This window comes from Mugil cephalus, chromosome 9, assembly GCF_022458985.1.
Source record: "Mugil cephalus isolate CIBA_MC_2020 chromosome 9, CIBA_Mcephalus_1.1, whole genome shotgun sequence".
NCBI lineage: Eukaryota > Metazoa > Chordata > Actinopteri > Mugiliformes > Mugilidae > Mugil > Mugil cephalus.
In genome coordinates this window covers 7,650,584-7,672,778 of record NC_061778.1, presented here as the reverse complement: position 1 = coordinate 7,672,778, position 22,195 = coordinate 7,650,584, and the positions used below count along the sequence as shown (strand labels likewise).

The 22,195-nt window shown below is 42.7% G+C and overlaps 1 protein-coding gene across 5 annotated transcripts in view; it reads left to right on the top strand.

Annotated features, from left to right (window-relative positions):
- Window positions 1–22,195, top strand: part of robo1 (roundabout, axon guidance receptor, homolog 1 (Drosophila)) — a 207,573-nt gene that overhangs the window by 4,477 nt on the left and 180,901 nt on the right. For all 5 annotated transcript variants that reach the window (XM_047593832.1, XM_047593828.1, XM_047593825.1 and 2 more), the window contains exon 2: window positions 15,626–15,750. In XM_047593832.1, coding sequence (XP_047449788.1) covers window positions 15,626–15,750 — 125 coding nt within the window. The remainder of the gene's footprint in view (window positions 1–15,625; window positions 15,751–22,195) is intronic.

Here is a 22,195-nt window from a genome sequence, read left to right as displayed (position 1 = left end):
TTTCTCCACATATTGATGTTGGAATCCGCAATAGTACATGGCCAGCTATGTGCTGCTAGAAGTGGGGGGAGAAAAAGTCCTGTATCATTAGTCAGACTTTAGAAAGATGAAGTCCTGCTATTTCCAACTCCATAAAGTCACAAGTGACCATGTTTTTATGTCTTCACAAGCTACCCAGAGCCATTGAAGATTGATAAAGATAGTACAGAGATAGTAGTGACGTTCACCTCTTATAAAATATGCAAATGTCTCCTGCTGACTTTCTTTATAACAAACTGCATCTTTCTAAAGTATATTTTAAGTTTTGTATGTGTAATCCACGACACAAGTGGAATCAAAAACTGATATGTCCCTCGTCACTGACTGCAGTGCTATATTTTTCTGAAACGATGTCCTCGTAGCAACAGCAGCCTGCAAATGTCAGCCGTTGTCATTGGATACGCCCACTCTCAACCGTAGACAGTTTTATAGTCTCGACGAAAATATGCACATTTGACTGTCCTCAGTTTGTATCGTCTTGCACAAAAGTGGAACAGAATTCAGATCTCTGAATTGAACTACAGTAAATGAGTGCATTACCATCAAAACTTTAAATGTCCACCTTAAACTCGCATAAAATAAGTAATCATTGCCTTAGGTACGGAATAAAAAATAATTACCCTGCTGTCAACTGCAACTTTCGCTGGAGTCCGTATGCCCCGTTCCATCAGTGGCACCTACACTACCCACTACTTGGCAGGATATCTGGTCCATTATTTTGTGTTTTTTTTTACCCTTGCTGTAAGGTGCTGCATTATTTAGCAGGTTTATAAAGTCATAAAACAGCTTGCATGCCAGTGGGAGGCACTGAGTTGTTTTCATTCCTCAGGTTTATAAAGCATCTTTTGATTTGGGATCGTCCCACACTCGGATGCGGTTTGATATGTGGGGCCAGGGCCACTGAATACCACATTTGTCTTGTCATAAGACTTCCACCCAGCTCTACCTTTTCTCTTCCTAATCCAGTATCGCAGCTGACTCGTTGCAGCAGACGCTCCACTGTGTCCTGGGATGAGAGTTCCTCAGTCTCCTGTCTTAACATGTCCTCCTTGTTGCCCGTAACACGCATTGTGCAACACCGAAAAAGGCTACATAACTAATCCATCAACAACACAAATACCAAGGCAAGGTCACTTCTGCGGCGTGTCTATGTTTGCCCGATTTCGGGATGCGCCCTGACATTATCTTGTTTGTCTCGTGCAGTGTCTTTAAACACCGTGTCCAAGTTTGTGCATGCTCAGCAGCGACTCCGTGTTTGATGTCAATACCCAGTTCCAAATAGGATGAGGATGGGTACACAGCCGCTGTGTGTTCTGCATCTCAGATGTCTGCGTCGTTCTAATTTTGCAACAAAGTCAAATGTCCTCTGTGTGCGTGCACATTCATTCGTAAAAATGCACTTCCCGTACACGAACGTGTGCAATCTGTCAGCAGTGAGAATGCACACACTTCTACTCGTGTGTGTGTATATGAGTGTTTGTAGTGTATGCAGCCTCGGGATCAGCCGTAATGCAACACAACGTAGGCCAGGCCATCAGCGAGGAGCATCTCGTCTGGGCTCCCGGCACAGACAAAGGCAGCAGACGCCCCCTTTGAGGCAGCTGAGAACAAAGAATAAAATGTGCAGCGTTGCATTAACGCAGGTAGATTTGAGAGGGGGGAAGAAAAAAAAAAAAAGATACATGGATTAATCAGTGCAACAGATATATCGAAATGTACTCCCTCATAGGCCACTTACAATCAATGCCTATTATGTTTCCTGGATGAGTGTGTGAGGAGTCTCTTTCTCCTCATCTGTGTACTCATCTTGCAATAGTTGCTTTGCTTAATGACGGGCTGGCGTGGCCCCGTGGACATCGTTTGTCCCCTTTAATTACCTGGAGGTAGGGATTGTTATTCATGGTAAGGGACAGGGGAATAGTTGTCCGCACGCCCCCCTTCCCTGAGGCCTACTGCTCTGAGCATTGATGTGGGAGGATGTGCAGAAAACAGATGCTACCCCATGATTTCTGAGTGTTTGTACTAATGATGAGCTCCACTAGGCTATCTTTCAACCCTTTAATGGAGGTTCAGCCTGATTTAAAGTCAGATTTTATGGATGGAGCAGTGGTTCCCAATCTTGCTCATCACCAAGGGCCACGCTGAAGCTCTTTTTATATTGTGGAGCTCTGTTTCGTGACGCTGCCTTATCTTTGTGGAGTTAAAGGGTAGACAGCTTTATGTCAGATCTGGCATTGCTTGCTTTCGAAGCAGAGTTTTGTCTTTTTCAAACTGCTTCTCCCGAAACACTAAAGATTTTTATCAATTTTTTTTTTTTTTTTTAGATTGATCGCTTCCTGCCAGGCAGCCATTCATTGCTATCCATTTCACTGCAATTTGAAAATTAACTCAGGGAGACTAAAAAGTATTCGGAGATATATCATTAATGAATTTGTCTCCCCGACACTGTTCCTTATTTTTAAGCTCAATTGCATTTTGAGGTCTGTCTTTGGCGATGCATTCAAGGATGCCTCTACGTTTCAGATTTTAGAGCTGCTTCACAAAGCTTTTGTATAGCTTCTATAAAAGCCAGAAAGCCAAACAAAGAGCACATGTTTGAGAAGGTTCCAGAGACTTTCTTTGATGGAAAGGGCTGAATTTTAGCAAGTCTCTTCTTTGAGTTTCAGTTTAGAAAATACACAGAAAAGCGATTTTGAAAGGAATTGAAAGTAATTTTGAAAGAAAGTGAAAGCAACAATATGCCGCACCAGTGAGTGACCTTCTCAAATCTGTCTGCTTTACAAGACTTCTTCAACCACGATCACCTTTACTTCATAATCTCAATAATCATCCAAGGACATCGCGAACGTTTAGCGCTCTGAATGTGAATGTTGACAAGACTGGCGCGGTGGTTGTCCTCCCCATCCTGTGTGTTTCTGTCTATCCTGCCTGTGTTTAAGTGTAGGACGAAATGTGTCCCAAAGGCTGGCTCCAATTCCCAGTGGTGTCCATCAGACCCCTGTCCCTTGAAGCTCTGACAGAAGGAGCTATTATTTTCTCATCGCCCTGGTGGCCCGTGTCCCCTGGGAGGGCCCTCACCACGTGACTGACAGGTCCGTAAACACAGCCAGCCCCCGGGCTGACTGAGTGAGAGCTCACCCTACTGACGCCCTTGTCCCGCCTTTTCCCCTCCTCCTCCTCCTCCGTCGCTTCCTCCTACTCTTTCCAGACTTCTCATCTGTGTGCGTCGTGACCTCATCTACCCTCAGCCTACAGACGTTGCCTTCACCTGACGCCCAGTGTCAGAAGTCACCTGTGCGGGAGTGAGGTTGCTTCTAACCTCGCTGCACTCTTACCTCCAGCTGACCACGAAACAATAACCCCCGACAGCCCGATAGTTTTTTCATCTGTTATCTCCAGCTGAACCCCACGGCCCCCCCACACATGTGATATTTTCTCTATTTTCAGAATCACTCTATTAGTTCCTTTAATGCGGTATCATAACAACGTAGCAGATATTGCATGGGCCGGCCTGACTTGTCTGCGTTTGTGTCACCGGGTCTAACTCCTGTGTAACTAAGACAGATGACTGTGTCAAGGTCGTTTCCCCACAGGAGCTGAGGAGAGTAGCTCTCCTCCCAAGCTGCTCCGCTCCCTCCACTTTAGAGGTTCGGTTGGGGCCTCGCTGCTTATTGTAATGACCTAATGTAGATTCAGGATCAGCAGCCGGGGACATCTATCTACATCAGGGTGAAGGAGACAGGAATACCCTCCATGTCTGACGGTCTGTCTGCTAGCTCGGGTGTCTGTGTTTATCTTCATGTATTAGTTCCTTCCTGTCTACTCGTGTGAGTAAATGTACATGAACCCTTGAGGAAGATGTTTCTTAGGGGGTAAAGTCATAAAAAAACAATCCAAAGAAATATCAGTGAATCTGCAGAAATGCCAGATAAACAAATGTAGGACTTTTTTAATGCACAAGAACTAATAGCAATGGTACAGTGGTAATATTTGTCTACAGTCTCAGACTTTTGAGCTCTATTTAAAATTTTAGAAATGTTGCTTCACTTTGTAACTCTTCATACCATATTAGACTAAGCCGAACACTAACTTGTTTGGTTTGGATAAACACTGTACAGTTAGGTGCACATATACTTGGACACTAACACAAGTTTCGCTTATTAGCTGTGCAACAAAACCTGTTTATAATCAATATGGGCTTAGAGGGCAGACTCTCAGCTATAATTTGAGGTTATTTACATCCAAACTGGAGGAAGGGTTTAGCACTTAAAACTCTTTAATATGCAGTTGCCTGTTTTTCAAGGGACCAAAAGTAATTGGACAGTTAACTCAAACGCTACTACATGGACTGCATTGGCTATTCTCCTGTTAATTCTACATAATTTGAGGAGGTAAAAGGTCTGAAGATGATTCCAGCTGTGGTATTTGCCTTTAGAAGCTGTTGCTCTGAATCCCACAACATGCAGTCAAATGAGATCTCAGTGAAAGTATAACAGACTATCGTTAGGCTGAGGAAAAAAAAAAAAGATGAAATCCATCTGGAAGGGCCGTTGATCCAAAGCACACCACATCTTCTGTATAACACGGTGGTGACAGTGCGATGCATGAGCATGCATGGTTTCCAACGGCACTGTTGTTTTATTGATGATGTGACAGAAGACAGAATCAACGGGATGAACTCTGAAGTGTATAGAGATGTATTTTCTGCTCAAATTCAGCCAAACGCAACAACGTTTATTGGACAGTGCTTCACAGCGCCGGTGGACAATGGCACAAAACGTACTGTAAAAGCAACCCAGGAGTTTTTTTTCAAGCATTTCACTTGCTTAAGACAAAACGTAAGGCAGAATAACCCACAAACAAGCAACAACGGAAGACAGCTGCAGTAAAGGTCTGGCATAGCATCACAAAGGAGGAAATCCAGCATTTGGTCATGTCCAAGGGTCCCAGACTTCAGGCAGGCAGTCATTGCCTGTGACGACTTCTCAACAATACTTGTACAAATGAACTTATTATTCATGGTAATGTTGGCAATTTGTCCAATTACTTTAGAGCCCCTGAAATGAGGAGATGTACTTCATTATATCTCGGTTGTTTCATTTCAAATCCAGTGGGGTGGCATAGAAAGACTGTGTCACTGTCCAAATATTTCTGGCCCTAACTGTAACTATGACCAGATTGGTTAAGTCACAGTGCATTGCACAATTAATGGTCTGTTTGGGTGGAAACTGACTACTAAATAGAAACTAGAGAAAACTTCAGAAATAAAAAGCAAGATTAAACTACTATATTGAGTGCAAAGGTTTCTGCTTTAGCCCTGTAGGATGCATGTTCCCCATGTTAGGAATCATAGACTTACATCAGTAACATTATTTTGCACAAAAGCTTACTTAGTGTACATGAAATGACTTCTATAAATTGAAACACCTGAAGTACGGTGCTTCCTCTATCTCATCGTCTTTAAAAGACTCAAGTCATATTTTAATAGTATAGTATAAAATCACAGCAAAAAAAGCTTTTAAGAATGACTCAAGAACACATATTGATACAGTTGCGTGTACTCACTTCTTCACAGTATTATAAAGATTTCCTGTGCTATATAAAGTTATTTCTCCATCATGCACCTTGTTAATGTGATACCACATTATTTAGATTTAGAATAAGAAAACCTTTATTTGTCCCACAATGGGCAAATTGGAGTTTGCAGCAGTATACATAGGGGAAGAGAAATAACAAGAATGTAGTGGACTTTGTAAAAGATAAATAATAAAAAAAATAGAATAAAACAATGTACAAGTATTGGCATATATACAAAAAGCATTGAACTGCAACATAAAGTATTGCATTGCAAACACCTAATGATTGTCGGTTGTTGCACAGGGATGTACACAGTCCAGAGTAAGTAGTTACCAGACATCAACATAAAAAAAAATGCTTGTGTTGTTGTTTCTTGAGTTACTTGCAGGCTTTTCTGTTGTAGTATTGCTTATCTGGCCTTGACCAAGGCAAAAAAAACAAACAAATAAATAAAAAAAAAACAAATGCACTTTTACATTTACAGCAGTGTTCAGCTATGTGCATTGTTCCTACAGAACATAGGCAATCGATAAATAATGCACTGGATCACTTGTCCAGCCACTGAAGAGAAATATAGGAACTCTGAACCTAATGCCCTCCATCTCATTTTCTCTGACTCTGGACTGTTTCTCACCTGTTGACCATCATTACTTGATGTTACAAAGACAACATCACAGACACTAGAATGAATAATAGGATGTTTGGAGAAATATACCTGATATAGCCTTTAATTTCAAAAGCAGGAGATATTAAAAAAAAAAAACGTATTCTGTCTGATGGTACCAAAATCCACCTCCCAAAACCACAGGTACTTCAAGTACCTTCAGCTAGTTGGTGGACTTGTTAAAGCTGTAGCCCGTGATGCTACGCTAACTAGCTGCTGACTAATCTAATTAATCTTAGACAGTTTGACAAAAATTGATTAAAATAAAGACTGAGACTGTATAAAGCCATGTGTCCTCTGTTGCCACAGTAACAGCCAGCGACACCAAAAAGGGGAAAATGTGGAAAGATGAATGGAAATGTTGTAACCCTGTGGAAACCTTGTGTAACCCTTTTTTTTATTCTTTCGCTTTGCTATTCTTTGTTTTTTTTTTTTTTCTCCTCTCAAAACTATATTATTGAAAATAATCTTCTTTTCACACAAATGTTCTGAAGGAGCGAAGGGCTCAGTCATGTTTTATTTATTTTTAAAGGAAATGAGTCCTGAAATCAATCGAGACCTAAACAGCTTTTTAAAGCCAGTCAGATCCAAACTGTAGTGGCTTGTGTTTGCAAAGCCCTTAGTCACTGAAAGCAAATACACTTATCAAAACACCAAACTGTGCTTTTAGGTGTAAAATTTGATAACGGGGAAAGTTTTGCAACCGTCAAATCACATGTTTTCTCTATATAATGAGGCTCACTGTCTTCACGGAGGTGGAGATTTTAGTCTATTGATATCTTTGTCCTCGTGTGAAGCACAGTGTAGATTTTGGTTTGTGTGCGAGCATACGTGTGTGTTTTTTTTTTTTTTTTCTGTCTGTTAGAGTGTGGGCGTTACCCGCACTTGAGAGGACCAGACTAAGAGAAACAAGGGAAGCATCTCGGGAGGACGTATTCTGCTCTTTCTGATTTATGTCCCGACCCTGACAACAAATTAACGCCGGAGCTTTTGTTCCAGATACACCCCGCCATTAATAACAGAGCCGCCCTGGTGTGAGTGCAATACTGTAATGAGGCACTTCATGTTAATACGGCGTTGTGGAGCACGAGAGTGCAAAGTCAATTTTTAGCATTTTGACAGTCAGAGAGGCATCTGGAAAAAAAAGGGGCTTTTTGTAATATTTCTGCAAACAAACTCTCAAATTGTAGCTTTTTTTTTTTTTTTTTGGATGACAAGCTCTGTAACTGCCAATTTGATTTGGCTGGTACAAGATAGGGATAATAGGAGAGAGGAGAAAGATATTGTGGCAGAAGAACAGGAGTGTTTCTCGACTCTCATTTACAGACGCTCGTAGAAAGATCTCAGAAGTAGAAGAAACAAAGTTTTCCTCCACTTTGACCCTCCGTTTTAATTGGCTGAGTGAAATGGAGCCTGGGATCTCTGTCTGTCAACGTATGAATACTCTAATTAACTAGAACCTTGGAGCATTGTAATCTCTGGATTTTAGGGTATCATAATGTATTAACTTTAATTAAGCTTGTGAGCTACGCGAGCTAATTAGATGAATGTGCTTATTTGTAATCGGGATAATATGAATACATTTTACACAAGCTCAAATCAGTCAGTCTTGCTAATTATAGTGTGTGTGATAGCTCTAATTGGTGATTGTGTGTCTGCCTGTGGATGATACACCATAGCTGCTGCTGCTGCTGCTGCTGCTGTTGCTGCTGCTCCTGCTACTATCTGTGCACCCGGCTTAGGCTAATGTGATGAAATCCTCATGGAGAGATGATGTGCTCTGCTGAAGGCTGACAGTCCCAAGGAGAAGGGCTCACCATGTCAGAAGCTTGTTGAACCACGTACACGTTCAGGACCGCTGCTCCTGTCTGTCAGCAGCGAGACAGCGCAAACCCACTGTGTTCTCATTATCTACCTGTTTTTATTTTCCCCACCGCTCCTTTCCTGCTCCGTGGCGATCCGGTGCAGCTGCCGCTGTTTATCCCTGTATAGTTTTCACGTCTCATATCGCACATTTGATCTTTGTCTGCTGTCTGCTGGAGCATGAATTTCTACCACTATGAATTGTCGGGGGCCAGTGGTCTGAATGTTGGCGAGGGAAGAAAGAGGTGCATCAATTTCACACCTCTGGGTCGCTTCCATTTTCGGAACGACGGACAGAAAAGTATCACTGGAAGTTCTTCGGAGTACTCTGGATGTCGGGGATTGCAAATCAGCTGCTGCAAGTGAAAATAACCCACGTTATGTATCTTGAAATATAACATATTCCAGTAAAAGAGCACCAGATATCGCAAAAAACATAAAGTAAGGCAGCATGGTTAAAATTTAGTTATGTTTAGGTACCAAAGCACCTTATTTAGGTTTATAGAAAGTGTTTTAAAAGCTAAACGAAGATGTTAAGTTGACCCAACCATCCACCCCAACCTCCTCTCCAGCAGATTCATTCCTTTCATTTTGTTTGATGTAGGGTAAATCCTGATGCCTCTCTTGAGCTTTGCTATGAGTCACGGTAAATGACTTAATAAATTTGTCTTGCTCATGAATTAAAGCCATTGCTTTTGCTCCTACGTTATGCATAATTCCTTACATTTAATAAATATGGATCCAAATTGGTGTTGCAGAAATAGCTTTACAACGCTGTGTTGTGAATCAGAACGTTGAGTAAAGGATCTTTCATTCTGCCCCTCTTTGCAGAATTAGCCGTCACGCATTTGCTCCGATGACAACCAGGTTAACTTTAGCCGTAAAGACAAATGACATAATATAATTCAGCACAAAGGCAAGAAGCGTGAGAAGTGTGTCAGATTCTAAACGAGCGAGGGAACATGCAGCGCGGAAGAAACAGATGAAAAATGTGCCTGTGGCCCAATTTGAAACAGACGCCCGCAGTCATGTTGTCTTCGCTGTGTCTCCGCGCCGCTATATTCTGTTTATTCAGCTTGAGGCGTTCTCTGACAGCTGTGCTGCAATGAGCTCTGCAAAGTTAGAAATAGGCTCGTGGAGTCAAAAACAGCCTCTCGCAGGCACCAGCGTGACACATATCCCCGCGTGCGGCACAAGAGAGCTTCGGTTTTGCTGCAATCAGACATCGCGTTGAATAGACGAATGAGGAAAACAAGCTGTTACTATGATCTGTACACAGACTGTAAATGCTGCGGATGCCCGGGCATTACACTGTGTCTCATAAACCCCTCTGGAAGCATCACCTATTTATAAGTTATTACACAGAGCGGGTTGAAATTCATAAGGGCATGCGTGTGGCAGAAGGAGATTGCCAGCCTCTATCACTTACAGTGAATGAAACCCCTGGTGCTCCTGTCCTCCAGAAAGTGCATCTGAAACACACTATTAACTTTCCCATTGCTGATGTCACTTTTTATTGCCCCATGGTTTCAGGTCTTTGCGAGTTGGCAGGCTGTGCAGCGCTGCTTTCCAAAGCCAGATAAATGCTTGAGTCAGAGCACAGAAATACAGCAATGATGGAGGTATTATTCTGAGGATTTAATTTGCCAGAGTGGGTTGGTAAAGTGCACCCTTATGATGATGAATGCGAAAAAGCCAGCTTTGCTGTGCTTCGGGGAACACATACCGTGTCTGTCTTGCCTTTACAAAATCCTTGAGGTTTTATTAACGCACATCTTTCAAACGCTTTTTGGGGTCTGATGATACGAAAGAACAATGCAACACTTCTGCTGCATTAGTGAGCATTAAACATATCATCAGTTATGGTGAGCTGCTTGCCATTTAAAACTGAGGTTAGTACATATGTGAGCCAGCCTTTATCAAGTTTTAATCGGTTTTATCTGGACATTTTTGTACGCACAGTATAGCCCTTTAGTATGTTTCGGTGCCTGTTGGTGTCTGTGACTGATTTTAAAGCTGAGAATCTTATGCGAGAGGTCAATGAAGTATCTATATGCAGGAACATGGGAAGTGGTGCCTTGAGAATGGAGAAAAAAAGAAAAAGTGTTTGAGTCTTGTAAAATACCTACTTCCTCCTGGCGATGGTGTAGATTATATTTGAATTAAGAGATGGACCAGTTTATGCGATGTGGTTCATTAGTCAAAACTACACACGCACGCGCATATTCTGTCAGATTAAGGGTGATTTATTACAACGATTAATAATGAAATATTCGTAATGACAAGAGTCGTGCGATTGTACCGTGAGGGGATCAAGGCGGCCATCAAGGGACTTGGCGTCGCTTTGCATATGGCAGCGGCTGAAACGCGTGCCGCTTTTGTGCGGGGCACAACGGCGAGTGGCATTTGAACATGCGCTTGCCGCATTGTGCACGTGTAATTAACATTGCATAATCCACCTGCTTACAATGCAACTTTTGTAATTAGAGTTATGATTGCGGCGGGATAATGACAGTGATTCTACAGCAGATAATGACTGTTGTGCTCTTGGCAGTTGCTGCATTGTTTGTGTAGCAGACTTCTGACATATGGGACACAAAAGGACACAATGGCCCGGCTGACCGCCTTTGTTCCCACCCAGGCAGACCCAATCACTGCAGACAAATTACGCCGCGCGCCGTCCAAATGATGCCGACCCGGGGAAAATGGTTCAGACACATGAGAATGGGGCCATAATGTAAAAACCTCAGGCTTCAGTGGAGGCTCATGGACGGTTCACCTGAGCTCACACACAAAACGTATATATATCTATAGCCATACTGTTTCTCAGAGAGGCATTTCTCCCTGGGTAACAGCCAGTGTGCTCAACCATTGATGCTACTCCTCATACATATTACATTGCAGGTGCAAAATTGATCACATAACATACAGCAGCTTTCAAACATCCAGCCCTCGTTCATAAGGTAGAGTCAAAAACGAATGAAGTTAAGTTTGTATTTAATGCACGTCTATTTTGTTGACCGTAGAAAACAAATTTGTGTTATTCTTTACACACAAATTTATTTACTTTATCCAGCCTTCAAAAATATGTCTATACGCTGCACCGGTGACAAATAGGGTTGGATGTTTTTATGGTAATACTACTTCAGAAAAATCAAAGAACCATCCATCTGTCTCCCCAAAGAATGAAATTGTCCTTTAAGGAGATAGCGGAGCATTTATTCAAATAAATTAAGAGTTGTCAGAGATGGCATCTCGATAGGAGGCACTTAGGCTGGCGGCGTCCGTGGCTGTGCAGTCGGTGGGGACAGGTCCATAGTGCAGGTTATGGACTAATCCATCACTGCTAGCGGAGGGGGCTGGGGGCCACGCGCTTGGCTTCTCCCTCCTGGAAATAATCAGCTTTTAATTTATCACAGATCACATTCATGGGAAGACAGATCACGGCGGGGGAAGCCTCGTGTGACCGGGCCCATCTCCTCAGTCACACTGGAGCGCTTTCGGCTCTTTTAATTTGTCCTAAATTGGGTTTTTTTCATATATATCGTCTTCATTTTGTCAGTTTCGGATGAAGACGCCCTTCGCTTTGATTGAAGTATAGGAATTTTCTATGGCAGGACCCTCTATCCAGGCTATAAGAAACACTCTCTGGAATAGTTTCCACCGTTAAAAACAATTGAAGCAATGAACGGAAAGCGAGACAGTCTATCCCCGTGGAATGGATGGAGCATATGCTATTATGTAAGTCAACTGCAGGGCGTCATAATGGCTTTAGATTTGTTTCCCGTCCCTCTGTGTTGCCACAGCCTGGTGCTGTGGTCCCCGCAGGAGTGTATGCGCGCGTGTGATTAGTAGCTGGACTTGAAGGAGCGCAGGAGATGTGATTTACACAAAGGGGGAAGGACAGTTCAGCTACATGTCGGCCACCCTCCCCACAGATCACTTTCCCCGATCCCAGGAAGGTTAATCCTTTTATTGTAATGAAGTGAAAGTGCATAATGTGAATGTGAGATGCTTAATCCAGTGTTGGCATTTTTATGAGGAAGGAGTAGCCGTAGTGACATAGGGAACGGAGTGCTGGAGAGCCGCAGAAACTATCCATCAACGCCATGACGCTGACATGGCACAACACGGCAGACCGCGCTTAATGAGATCTGCAGGTGTGTTGTGTCCATGCACCAAGACCCTTTAATTCAGTTGGTGTCACATGCACCTGTCGGTGTGTAATTTTTGACCAGTTCAGTAGTACATAGTTATTAGTTATTTAAATAGAAAAACAGTGTCATCCTGTTTCCAGACACCCTCCCCCAGAAAACCCATGTCCATTCTCAAACATAACAGTTTGAAGACACAAGGAGGAGACCTACGCAATAGTATGAAGTTGGTCATAGTGTTATGCCTCATCGGTGTATGTCTTTGTGGGTGTCTGAGTACTAACAGCGCCCTTTGAGATCCTTTGATAAAACGGGCATTATAAATAAAATGTATTATTATTATTTATTAACGGTGCAGAATATATATATATATATATATATATAGACTGTGAACATCTAAGTTACTTACTTATAATTGTGCAATGCAAAGCACAGGACAAATGGCAAAATGATGCCGTATAAACTAGAAGAAATGTCAGCGATTAGGGACAATACTCATCTGTCCTCGTTCTAGTCAAAGCGCATCCTGAAGTGTCTCAGTGACGCTAATACTCAGCAGTCTGAATAAGCGAAATCATGACTGGCTGATGGTTAATTTACTGGTGTTGTGTGCCAAAATAACCCCACATTTACCTTACAGGAAGCCTCCCTCAGCAAGAAAACACTGCTGGAAGAAACGCAAGTGGGGAATTTTGTCAATACCCAGTTGATTTTGCTAACTCACGTTGTTAGCCGCGTGATGATCTCAGAGAAAATGCGAATGCAAAACAAGCCAGGATGAGTGAGACACGCGCGGCCTTGATCGGTTTTTCAACTCCTTTAACTGTATTTTACAGTTTTAGCTCCCGCCTCTGTCCTCAAACTTTTGTTTTGTTGGTTTGAGAATGTGCCCCTTAAGAAGCAGAGCAGTGGAGGATGAAAGGGAAATAGATTAAGAAGTGGCAAGTAGAGGTCCCAGCCAGAGGTAATGTGAAGTTCATTCTTATCCTCAAAGGTGTCCAATTAGCTTCTCCTTTAGCTACCTGCAAAGCCTCTATTTAGACATTTCACCTGAGCCTTGTTTAAGTGTATGACGCACGCTATCGCATCTCATTAGTTCATCACAAAACTTGTGTCATTTGCGAGATGAGAAAAAGTTCTCTATGTTTTCATCTGTGGTGCAAATTATGTGTCACCCGCAATCTGTCTGATGTCTGTCTGATTTCTGAAGCGCTTCAGTCATGTGGATGTGTCGCGGTTAGAAACCACAGGTTTTGATTGACATTGAGAAATTAATTTGTGGGCACTGAGTGTTCTGCTGATGGTTCCTGTCTTTTGTGAGAGTTGGTCAGTGAGCCAGCAGCGAATCTTCTTGTCACTGCCTGATTAATTGGCTTAAATCCATTTGCCAGTCATTGAGTCAGATAAAGAGAGACAATAAGGGCCTTTCATTCCTCTCCAACTGAATTTGTGGTGAACATAGAGGAAGCCGCTGAATCAGGTCTTGTAAAACATGCTCATTTCCTTTGATGGAAGCGGTTTTAATAATGAGTACAGAGAAATAGCCATTGATCGGAGCGAGATGCATCTTCACATGCATGTTTTGTGGTTTCCAGGAGGCAGGGCCCAGATAAATCTTCTTTATCTGTAATCTGCCCGTTCATTAATCAAATGGAACAGCGTGATCAGTTGAATTACGGATCCCGCTTCCCGCTCGCTTGTGGGTTGAGGAGGCCATCTCGCTGCCATGTATCCAACATTCACAAACCGAAAACCCCCGGCGCCCACTTTTCACAGCCATCCCACCACTGGTAATTGGGTATTTATCAGATTGCCTGCAAGAGGACGATGCCGTGTTTATCTGACGCAATTATCAAGACAAAAAAATGGGGGAACCTAGTCCGCAGCTCGCCCGGGATCCTGGTTCAGGTTTCAGTCATACAACAAGGACTTCTTTATCAGACAATTAGCCGGGAATTGTGATCCTCATATGCAAATGGAGCAATAGTCCAAACGCATAATTCTTTGACTGACACTCGAGGAATGAGGTGAAGTTATTAACCACTGATCCCCATGGCTGAGATATGATAGAGCCTTTTTTTTGTGGCTCTTGGAATTCTGAAACCAGGAAATGCATATAAAGTGGCGCGAGAGTGTCCATTGAGTGTCTGAAGATAAGATTGGAAGGTGTTGGAGGGGGGTAAATTGGTATGCTTGTGTCTTCTCTTTCCTGGAAACATATAATAGACTGGAGAGTGAAAAAATACAGAGCTTCCAGTAATAAGTGACACATAGTTGGCCCATTTGGTATTGCATGACTTAAATAAATAAAAAAAAAAGTTGTTTGGAAGAATTAATGGCCATTTAACATATGATTGGATGGAGAATATAATACAAATGTGTTGTACAGTGCAAAATCTTTCTGGGCATTGGTAGCGTTGCAAAAAAAGGTTCTTTGTCATTATCGCATACCTTTTGACCGTCAAAAGGCGACGCTATATGCTCTTCATCATCGCTGAAGATGCAAAGGCTTGTAGAGCCCCGGTCACCCCTGTGGTGCCTCGGAATTTATGATAAAGCCAGTCCATCATGTTTTTGCCGAAGCATATCCAATTCAAGGAGTATGTCATGCCTGGGAAAGGGGACGGCAAAGAGAAAATCACAGTGCATGGCAGTGCAGGGAGAGGAGTCTGAGAGAGCGAGAGATGGAGAAAGACCTGGAGATGAAGCAGCCGAGGCTGCCTGGTCTGCTGGATGTAATCAAACAAGGGTGAACAGGTTGTTCCACAGATGGCTGATCCGGAGAAGCCTCCGATTTTTTTTTTCCTGCACGCTACAGACGGTCCCTGTCACTTTGCACAGGTGATGTCTGCACGGCGGCGCCGTCTCTTACACGCCACTAAACTTGGACGCTTTTGTCTCACCTGTCTGAAATCAATTTGACACGGAGGCGTTCGTTGTGGGTGTGGGAACACACTGAGATGCCGGGTCGGGGTTTAGCAGCAGAGAAAGTCGATGTGCAGTCTTCTTAGCATTCAAACACTGAACTCGGCGAGGATTATAAATTATGGATTCAAATGTAGCGCAATTACAATTTAAAGGCACTCTTTAGAGAATTGTGAATCGTTTGGTCGTGAAAGCTGCTTTGCATACACTAATGCTTTTGAAATGGCATTAGAAATGGGAAGTTCTATGTATCGTGGCCATGTCTTCTTTTCTCCCTCACTCTACTTTATTGTATTGTTAATTTGCACATTAAATTGAATATCTAATTATCCTGCAGCCCTGTGAAAAGAGAGCAGTTCCATTCACATGTATTTTACTGTTTCATTTGTATCTCTTTCCACAGTTTGATGTCAAGTGATGCCAGGGCAGTGAGCATCATAATGCGTGGCACAAGGTCAGGGGCCACGCCCCTCTTCATAATGGTTCTGCTCAGACTGGCTAACGGCCAAGAGGTTCCTTTAGCTCCAGGTAAGACATTTTCATGTGACTCTACATTAGCATGTCCACCCATCAGTGATGATCCACCTCCGTCGTCATGATTTACCAGCGTCTGTCAGTCCGTGTGTTTGTCTGACTATTGTATGCTTGACACCGGCGCTCTAGCTTCAGTGATTCATTGTTGACACGCGAATGCAAAACCCCCAGAGCCCGAGTGCTCATTTTCGCACAAAAATTGCTTCATTTTTCTCGCCGCACAGCGGAAGTTTTTTGCTTTTGACAAAAGATTTTATGAGCACCTTCCTCGGGAAAATCTGATAACTAAAAAAAAGCTTGGAACTGAGAAGTTTGACTTAATTGCCCGACTGTTTCGAGACGATTCACGAGACTGTCTTAGCGTCATGCTGAGATACGCTCCTCACTATTAAGCTAGGAGAAGAATAGAATGACTACAATAAATTGAACATTTAAAAAAAACTTCTGTGAGTTCTCAGCCACCTCTACAGTTTTGTTTGAGCCTTTGTCTGGCTTCGTTGGATGCTGCACAGGTAATATCAAGAACGCTCAAGTAGTTTGTGTGGTACATTTATATATACAAGGTACAAATGTGTCTTATTTCTTCATTTGGGAATTTAAACTCTTTGGAGGGTTTCAGTGGCAGCTTCATCAGCTGTGGAAGAATGTACTTAGATGGGCAGTATAAGTGGGAAGGTAGACGTAGACGTGAATCGTTCTTGACTTCGGCTTCAGTCAGTTGATCACTTCCTGTCTGGTATCTGTGCCTACAGCCGTATGCCATTATGTTTTGTCATCAAGTTAGAAATGAGTGCAGATAGTGTGCACTTTAATAGGTTTTCTTAATAGGTTTTCTTAATAGGAATTCTTTTCCAAAATTATCCCAGTTTTAATTAATCTAATCATCTTGAACACTATATATATTTAGATTTGCTAGTTTTAACGTGGTTCGGTCTTCTCTTCTGAGACAGGGCGGCTGTCTGACATGAGAGAGGGATTTCCACTCTGTGCATCTGTTATCACCACAATTGACAGTCGTCTCAGTTACACAATGTTGATTTCTCCTCTTTTTCCACTTCTTATCAGACGGAGGACGGGTTCATACCGTCCTGCTTAGCGGAGCATTTCACATTCGCCGCTTTCTGTTGCCTACTTATTTTGGCTTCTCTGCCTCTTTCTATTTGCCTTTCAGCTCTCATTCATTTTCTTTAACCGTGTTCATGCCACCACCTTCTTTTTCTCTGAATTTTCTTTTGCCAACACCATCTAGGAAGCAATTTACTTGTCAAGCAGAGGGCAGCATGTGGCTCCTCGTACTCTACTTTAATGGTATGTGTCTGTGTGTGTGTGTGTGTGTGTCTGTGTGTGTGTGTGTGTGTGGGTGAGGGATCACTACCTTTGCAAAAATGCTTTCAATCACATTCTCGGAGCTTGACTTGCAGCAGTTAGACCAATATTAGGATTGAATCGAGCTTGGGGCGAATTGACATTTCTGCTTAACACTGATGGAATTGGGTTGCTGTAACTAAGGGGTTTTCTCATCTCTTATAGCCGAGGAGATACAAGGCGATACCCACAAGAATTTCAAGTGCAGAATACCGTACCTGCAAGTGTATCGGTGCTAGGAACAAAAATTTGCAAATAGACATTCTCTCTTACGTAAGGTACTTGGCGCCTCAAGCAATGTGTTCAGCTACACTGACAGAAAACAGAGAAGGATGTCAGAACTCGGTGTGGAGAACATTCCACCAGTACGAGGCGTCTTCTCAGGGAGAGAGAAATGTCATAGCTCTGATTTTTTATTTTTTTTATTTCTTTGCATACTTTATGACTGACAGGTCTTTTGTTTCCTACGCCTTAAAGTAAATACCGACAGTTTCCAAATGCAATGACTCCCTGATTTCTTTTTGAGAGGATTCTGTGTTAACATTTGCCAGATTGACAGGCAACATCCCAGTAACCCTGGCAAAAGAGTAGTGCCCTACCATGTAGAGGTATGTGTGGTTAACGTTGGATGTGTGAGGGATGGTTGAGAGGTGTGCCTGACGTTCCCTGATCTCAATCTTTCATCGGGTGTAGCTTGATCAGTTTGTTAACTTCAGTCCTAAGGATTACAAATAAATCATCTCCTCTCAAAAATCTTTTAGGATTCTAACTTTGGCAATCGTTTGGCCTTTGCCATCTCTTCAGCATTTTGCTTTTCTGAGTAGGGGCTTTGCGTTGTCAGCTGAAAGTCAGCAGACGTCCAATACTGACAAACCACTTAATCTCCACTTTTACTTGTTTGTTCACACAGGTTTAGTACACACCCAGTTATGATGTCAGTTGAGTTTCCATTACCCCTAGAAATGCGCAAAAGCCAAATATTGCAATAAAAAACTGGTAATGGACACATCTATATTTAAAAAAACAAACCTTTCAGATATCTAAAGCTAAAATGCTTTTATGCTATCGTGAGGTGGTTTTTCAGACATATTGATATAAAACTTTATCACAAAAGTGCAATGGAAATGAATATTGAAGTCTATTTCCTCAAAGTGAAGTCTTGCGTCATGAGAATTTAAGAGAATTATGAGATGTTAGCTCATTTGCAAAACACCTTTCAATGGAAACGCATAAAAAGGGCAATTGTACTTCATCGCTTGTATTTTGCGAAAAACTGTAATGGAAACTCAGCTGGTGTCATCATTATTCTAGTCAGAATCCAGCTGCCTTCTGGTGAGGAAGTTTCAAACCGAGGTGATGCCCACACGTTGCTGGTACTATCATCGCACTGAGTGAACCCATGTTTAGCGGCGCGTACAGAGTCTGAGGGTCATATCAGAGTCATAAAATGTGAGAAAGCAGAAGTGAAAGATGAGGTGCCTTCTGTGTAGATACGCCATAACCTCATAACCTTTACTATTCTGTAGGTGCTATAGAAACACAGAGCACAATTTCCAGGGTATCTGCTAACTAACTGTATCAGTAAGATAGATTAAAACAGTGTGGATGTCAAACCTCTGCTATTTAACCATAATAGCGCTGTACAGATAAAACATTGCTCAAAAGTAATTGTACTCACTGGACCAGATTCCTTCCTGGGAATTGCTCACATTGTCATGAGATCCTTAATCTTTATTGTTGTGTTTATTAAGAGAGACGTGCCGGTAAAAGCGCTGTTCTTCATTCTGAGGATGAAAAATGATCTATTGAAGCCCATGTGCGAGTCTTCAGTTTATAGATTATACAGTACACTCTGCTCGGCGTAATTCGCTCGGTTTTGTTTGGCTGAAGTCTCATCAATTTCCCTGAATCCTCAACAGGTGTCTCATATTTTCTCATGGTGGGAGGAGGCAAACACAGAGATTTTAGTTTAGTCTTCCTACACTGATTTCACTGGTGAACCCGCCTTTAATTGCGTTTGCAGACGCCTAAACCTCAAAAAGTGAAATACTGCAAGTTGGATTGATGCAGTTTATTCACTCATTGTGCAAGAAACTTTTAAACACAATTTCATTTTATGAGTTTTGTTTGTTGATTGCCTTACTTCAGATATTTGCTTTGGAACCACAAAAAACATTTTTTTGTGGATGAAGTGCTCCTCCGCATCCTGTGGATCATATACTGCATGTGTGATGTGAGAGAGCCAGGCTCCGTGTTTTACCGTGGGTGCCACCACTTCCCTTTACATTCAGTATTCAGCTTGCACACCACCCTGAGGGTGATTAAATATGTGGTTAATACAGCACCATGAGAGTATTGAATTACACAGGAGCCATGCTGACCTTTTTAAATTACAGAACCAATTGTGCAAGACGGCAGAGGAAGTTTATAACAGGTACTGCCAAGATGGAGCCCGGAGGAGAATGGATCTGCTGCCGCCGTCCTGCTGACGCTCTCCTTATTAGTGTTCTGCACTATAAGCACCCTCTTTGACACTCGCACTTTTTCTTTCATTCTCTCGCTCTGGGTCTCATTTGACTGCAGTTTTTCTTTGTCTCCAGATCTTGTGTACAAACAGCCATCGGAGCATTCACGTTGATGAGCTGAAACAACCCCCACATGCAAACTAATTTGACATTTCATTTCACCGTTGATGACACACGTATCACTCCTGACACACACCGTAGCCCCACTCCATAAATCTTGATCGCTGCCCTTTTTCCGCGGTGCATCCTAGTCAGCATATTGGCTCCGCTGATGTCTGAAGGTCGTTTCTGATGTCTGATTTAATTTGAAGCTAAAGCCAGAAAAATGAAGGGGGCCCCCGCTTTAGCATCCGTCGCATGACTCCGCGGAGTCGCAGTCGTTTTTCAGGGCGGAGCGTGGTCATCTTCAATCTGCGTCGAGAGGGAATTCAAAACCTGACTGGCAGCGATGCAACGGTCTTGGCCTGGCAAAGCCTAGAAAAAGCTTTTTACCAATGAAAAAGTCAAAATTTGAAATACCCAGTCATTAAAACTCGGCCTAGTTCTCTCTTTGCCAGCTCTCAAGAGTTATTTTCTATTGCTTTGTACAGCACTTTGCAAAATGCCCCATAATTGTATTTAGGTGAAAAAACTCCTCATTTCATCACTGTGGTTTTTTTTTCTTCTCTTATATCCCTATAAAAAGGAAAGACTCGTCATTTTATATATAAAACTCTTCTGACTGGACTTTTTTTTTCTTTTGGAGAACGACACAACTTAGTGACATCATTCATTCCATTAAGAGATATTAAAAAGCTTTGTCAAAGAAACCAACTCTAAGCCTCTGCTCTGTGGAGTTTTTGCAAACCAATCTCAGTCTTGTCAGCTGGAATTGTTGTTCTGTGGTTGTAGCACTTGTCAGACCAAATTATTCTCATTTTCCGACTTTTTTTTCCCCCCACACTCTTTTATTTCTTTTGTGCATTTAGGTAAATAAATCAAGAACAAAAGTGTTTGCTGGTTGGTTTAACGTGCCTCTACACTACATAAAGTAGGATATATGAGAGTAACAGTGCTCGGGGAGCAAAATGTCTTCTATTTAATGGAATCACAATTGTTCCTGCAATTGTTGGGACTGTAACTAAACTCTTCATTAAGGTGCAAACGAGGCTTGAATCAAGCGTCGGGAGTCATTTTGTGTTTCTCGGAGACTGAATATAGAACATGCTGTCACATTTTAATATATTTTGGCTTCATTGTTACCCGTCTAATTGAGCGTTTTTCCGATCATGTGTAGTCCACGCGCATTTTTTGCTCTCAGGAAGTTTTCCATGTGTACTTTTTTTTTTGTGTTTGAGAGCCTGCGGTGATTCCACCAGGAAACTGTAACAGTCCATCTGCCATCTTTGTATTTGCACACACACACACACACACACAATAAAGAAGAAGCAACTTTTGTCACTGATAACCATATTGTTGGAAGCATCTGACACTTTTGCTCTGTCCTGGGGCACAGAGCCCAGCGCTTATCATGTCCCTGCCTCTCACTCCATCCGGCCACCATTTAATTACAGAGCAGGGGCACAAGCCAGTGTTTCCCCATCACGCTCCCTCCACCCTCGGGCCGTCATTTAATGATGAAAACTCTGCTTCAGGAGATTTGAGCATTTGTTTTATTATTATTATTCTCCTCATTTTTTAATTTTTTTTCCTCTTTGTACCACGGAGGCGTGTGTGTGTTTGTGTGTGTCAGCGGGGTCTCCGTGCACAGCCACCGACGATTTTTCTCCTTTTCTTCTCTCAGGCTTGAAATTTGATGTCCTGAGCTTCGGTGTGCCGTTTACTTTATTTCACACCTTGGCATGTATCCAGCGTGACTTCACCTTGAACCTCGGCTCGCGACTGTTACAGGTTCGATCTGTGAGAAAATTATTCCGAGGGGAATGAGAGATTTAGTTCAGGTCGCACTTCATTTTGGAGACAGAGAGCACAAAAGAAAATAAAATGGCTGCGCCGTAATGAGGCTGCAAAAAAACTTTGATCGCGTCAGAAGCTGTGCCAAGCGCGTGAAAGTCATTGCAGACGATTGTAGCTTAAGCGAAAAAAACGCTATGTGTAATGTCATCATAAAATCCGCTGAGTAATTTGGAGATCATTAGCACCTACAAGTGCGTCTGCAGCCTCACAGGCATGCTGAACCTTGTTTTAAGGCTTTTATTAATCTAATTCAGAACATCCTTCAAGCGGCAAAATAGTGGTTTCCCTTTGAATATTCATACAGTATGACTCAGCTGGAGGTTTGAAAAGGTTGTCTGTTCCTGCACATTTTTTCCACATTAGCTGCCTTCCCTTTGTCCGCTGTGAGCGCGCGTGCGTCCACGCGTGAATGCGCATGCAACTGAGTCCGTTGATTTCCACAGAGACGCGACACGGGCGCCTCCGCGTCTTCTCGGCCCATTCCTCAAGCTGCCCCCTCGCACGCGCGCGACCACGCCGCACGTTGCCCCGATCCCCCCCCGCCCACTTCCCCCGCCCCCCCAAATCCTCCTCCGAGCCCCGAGCCGCAGCAT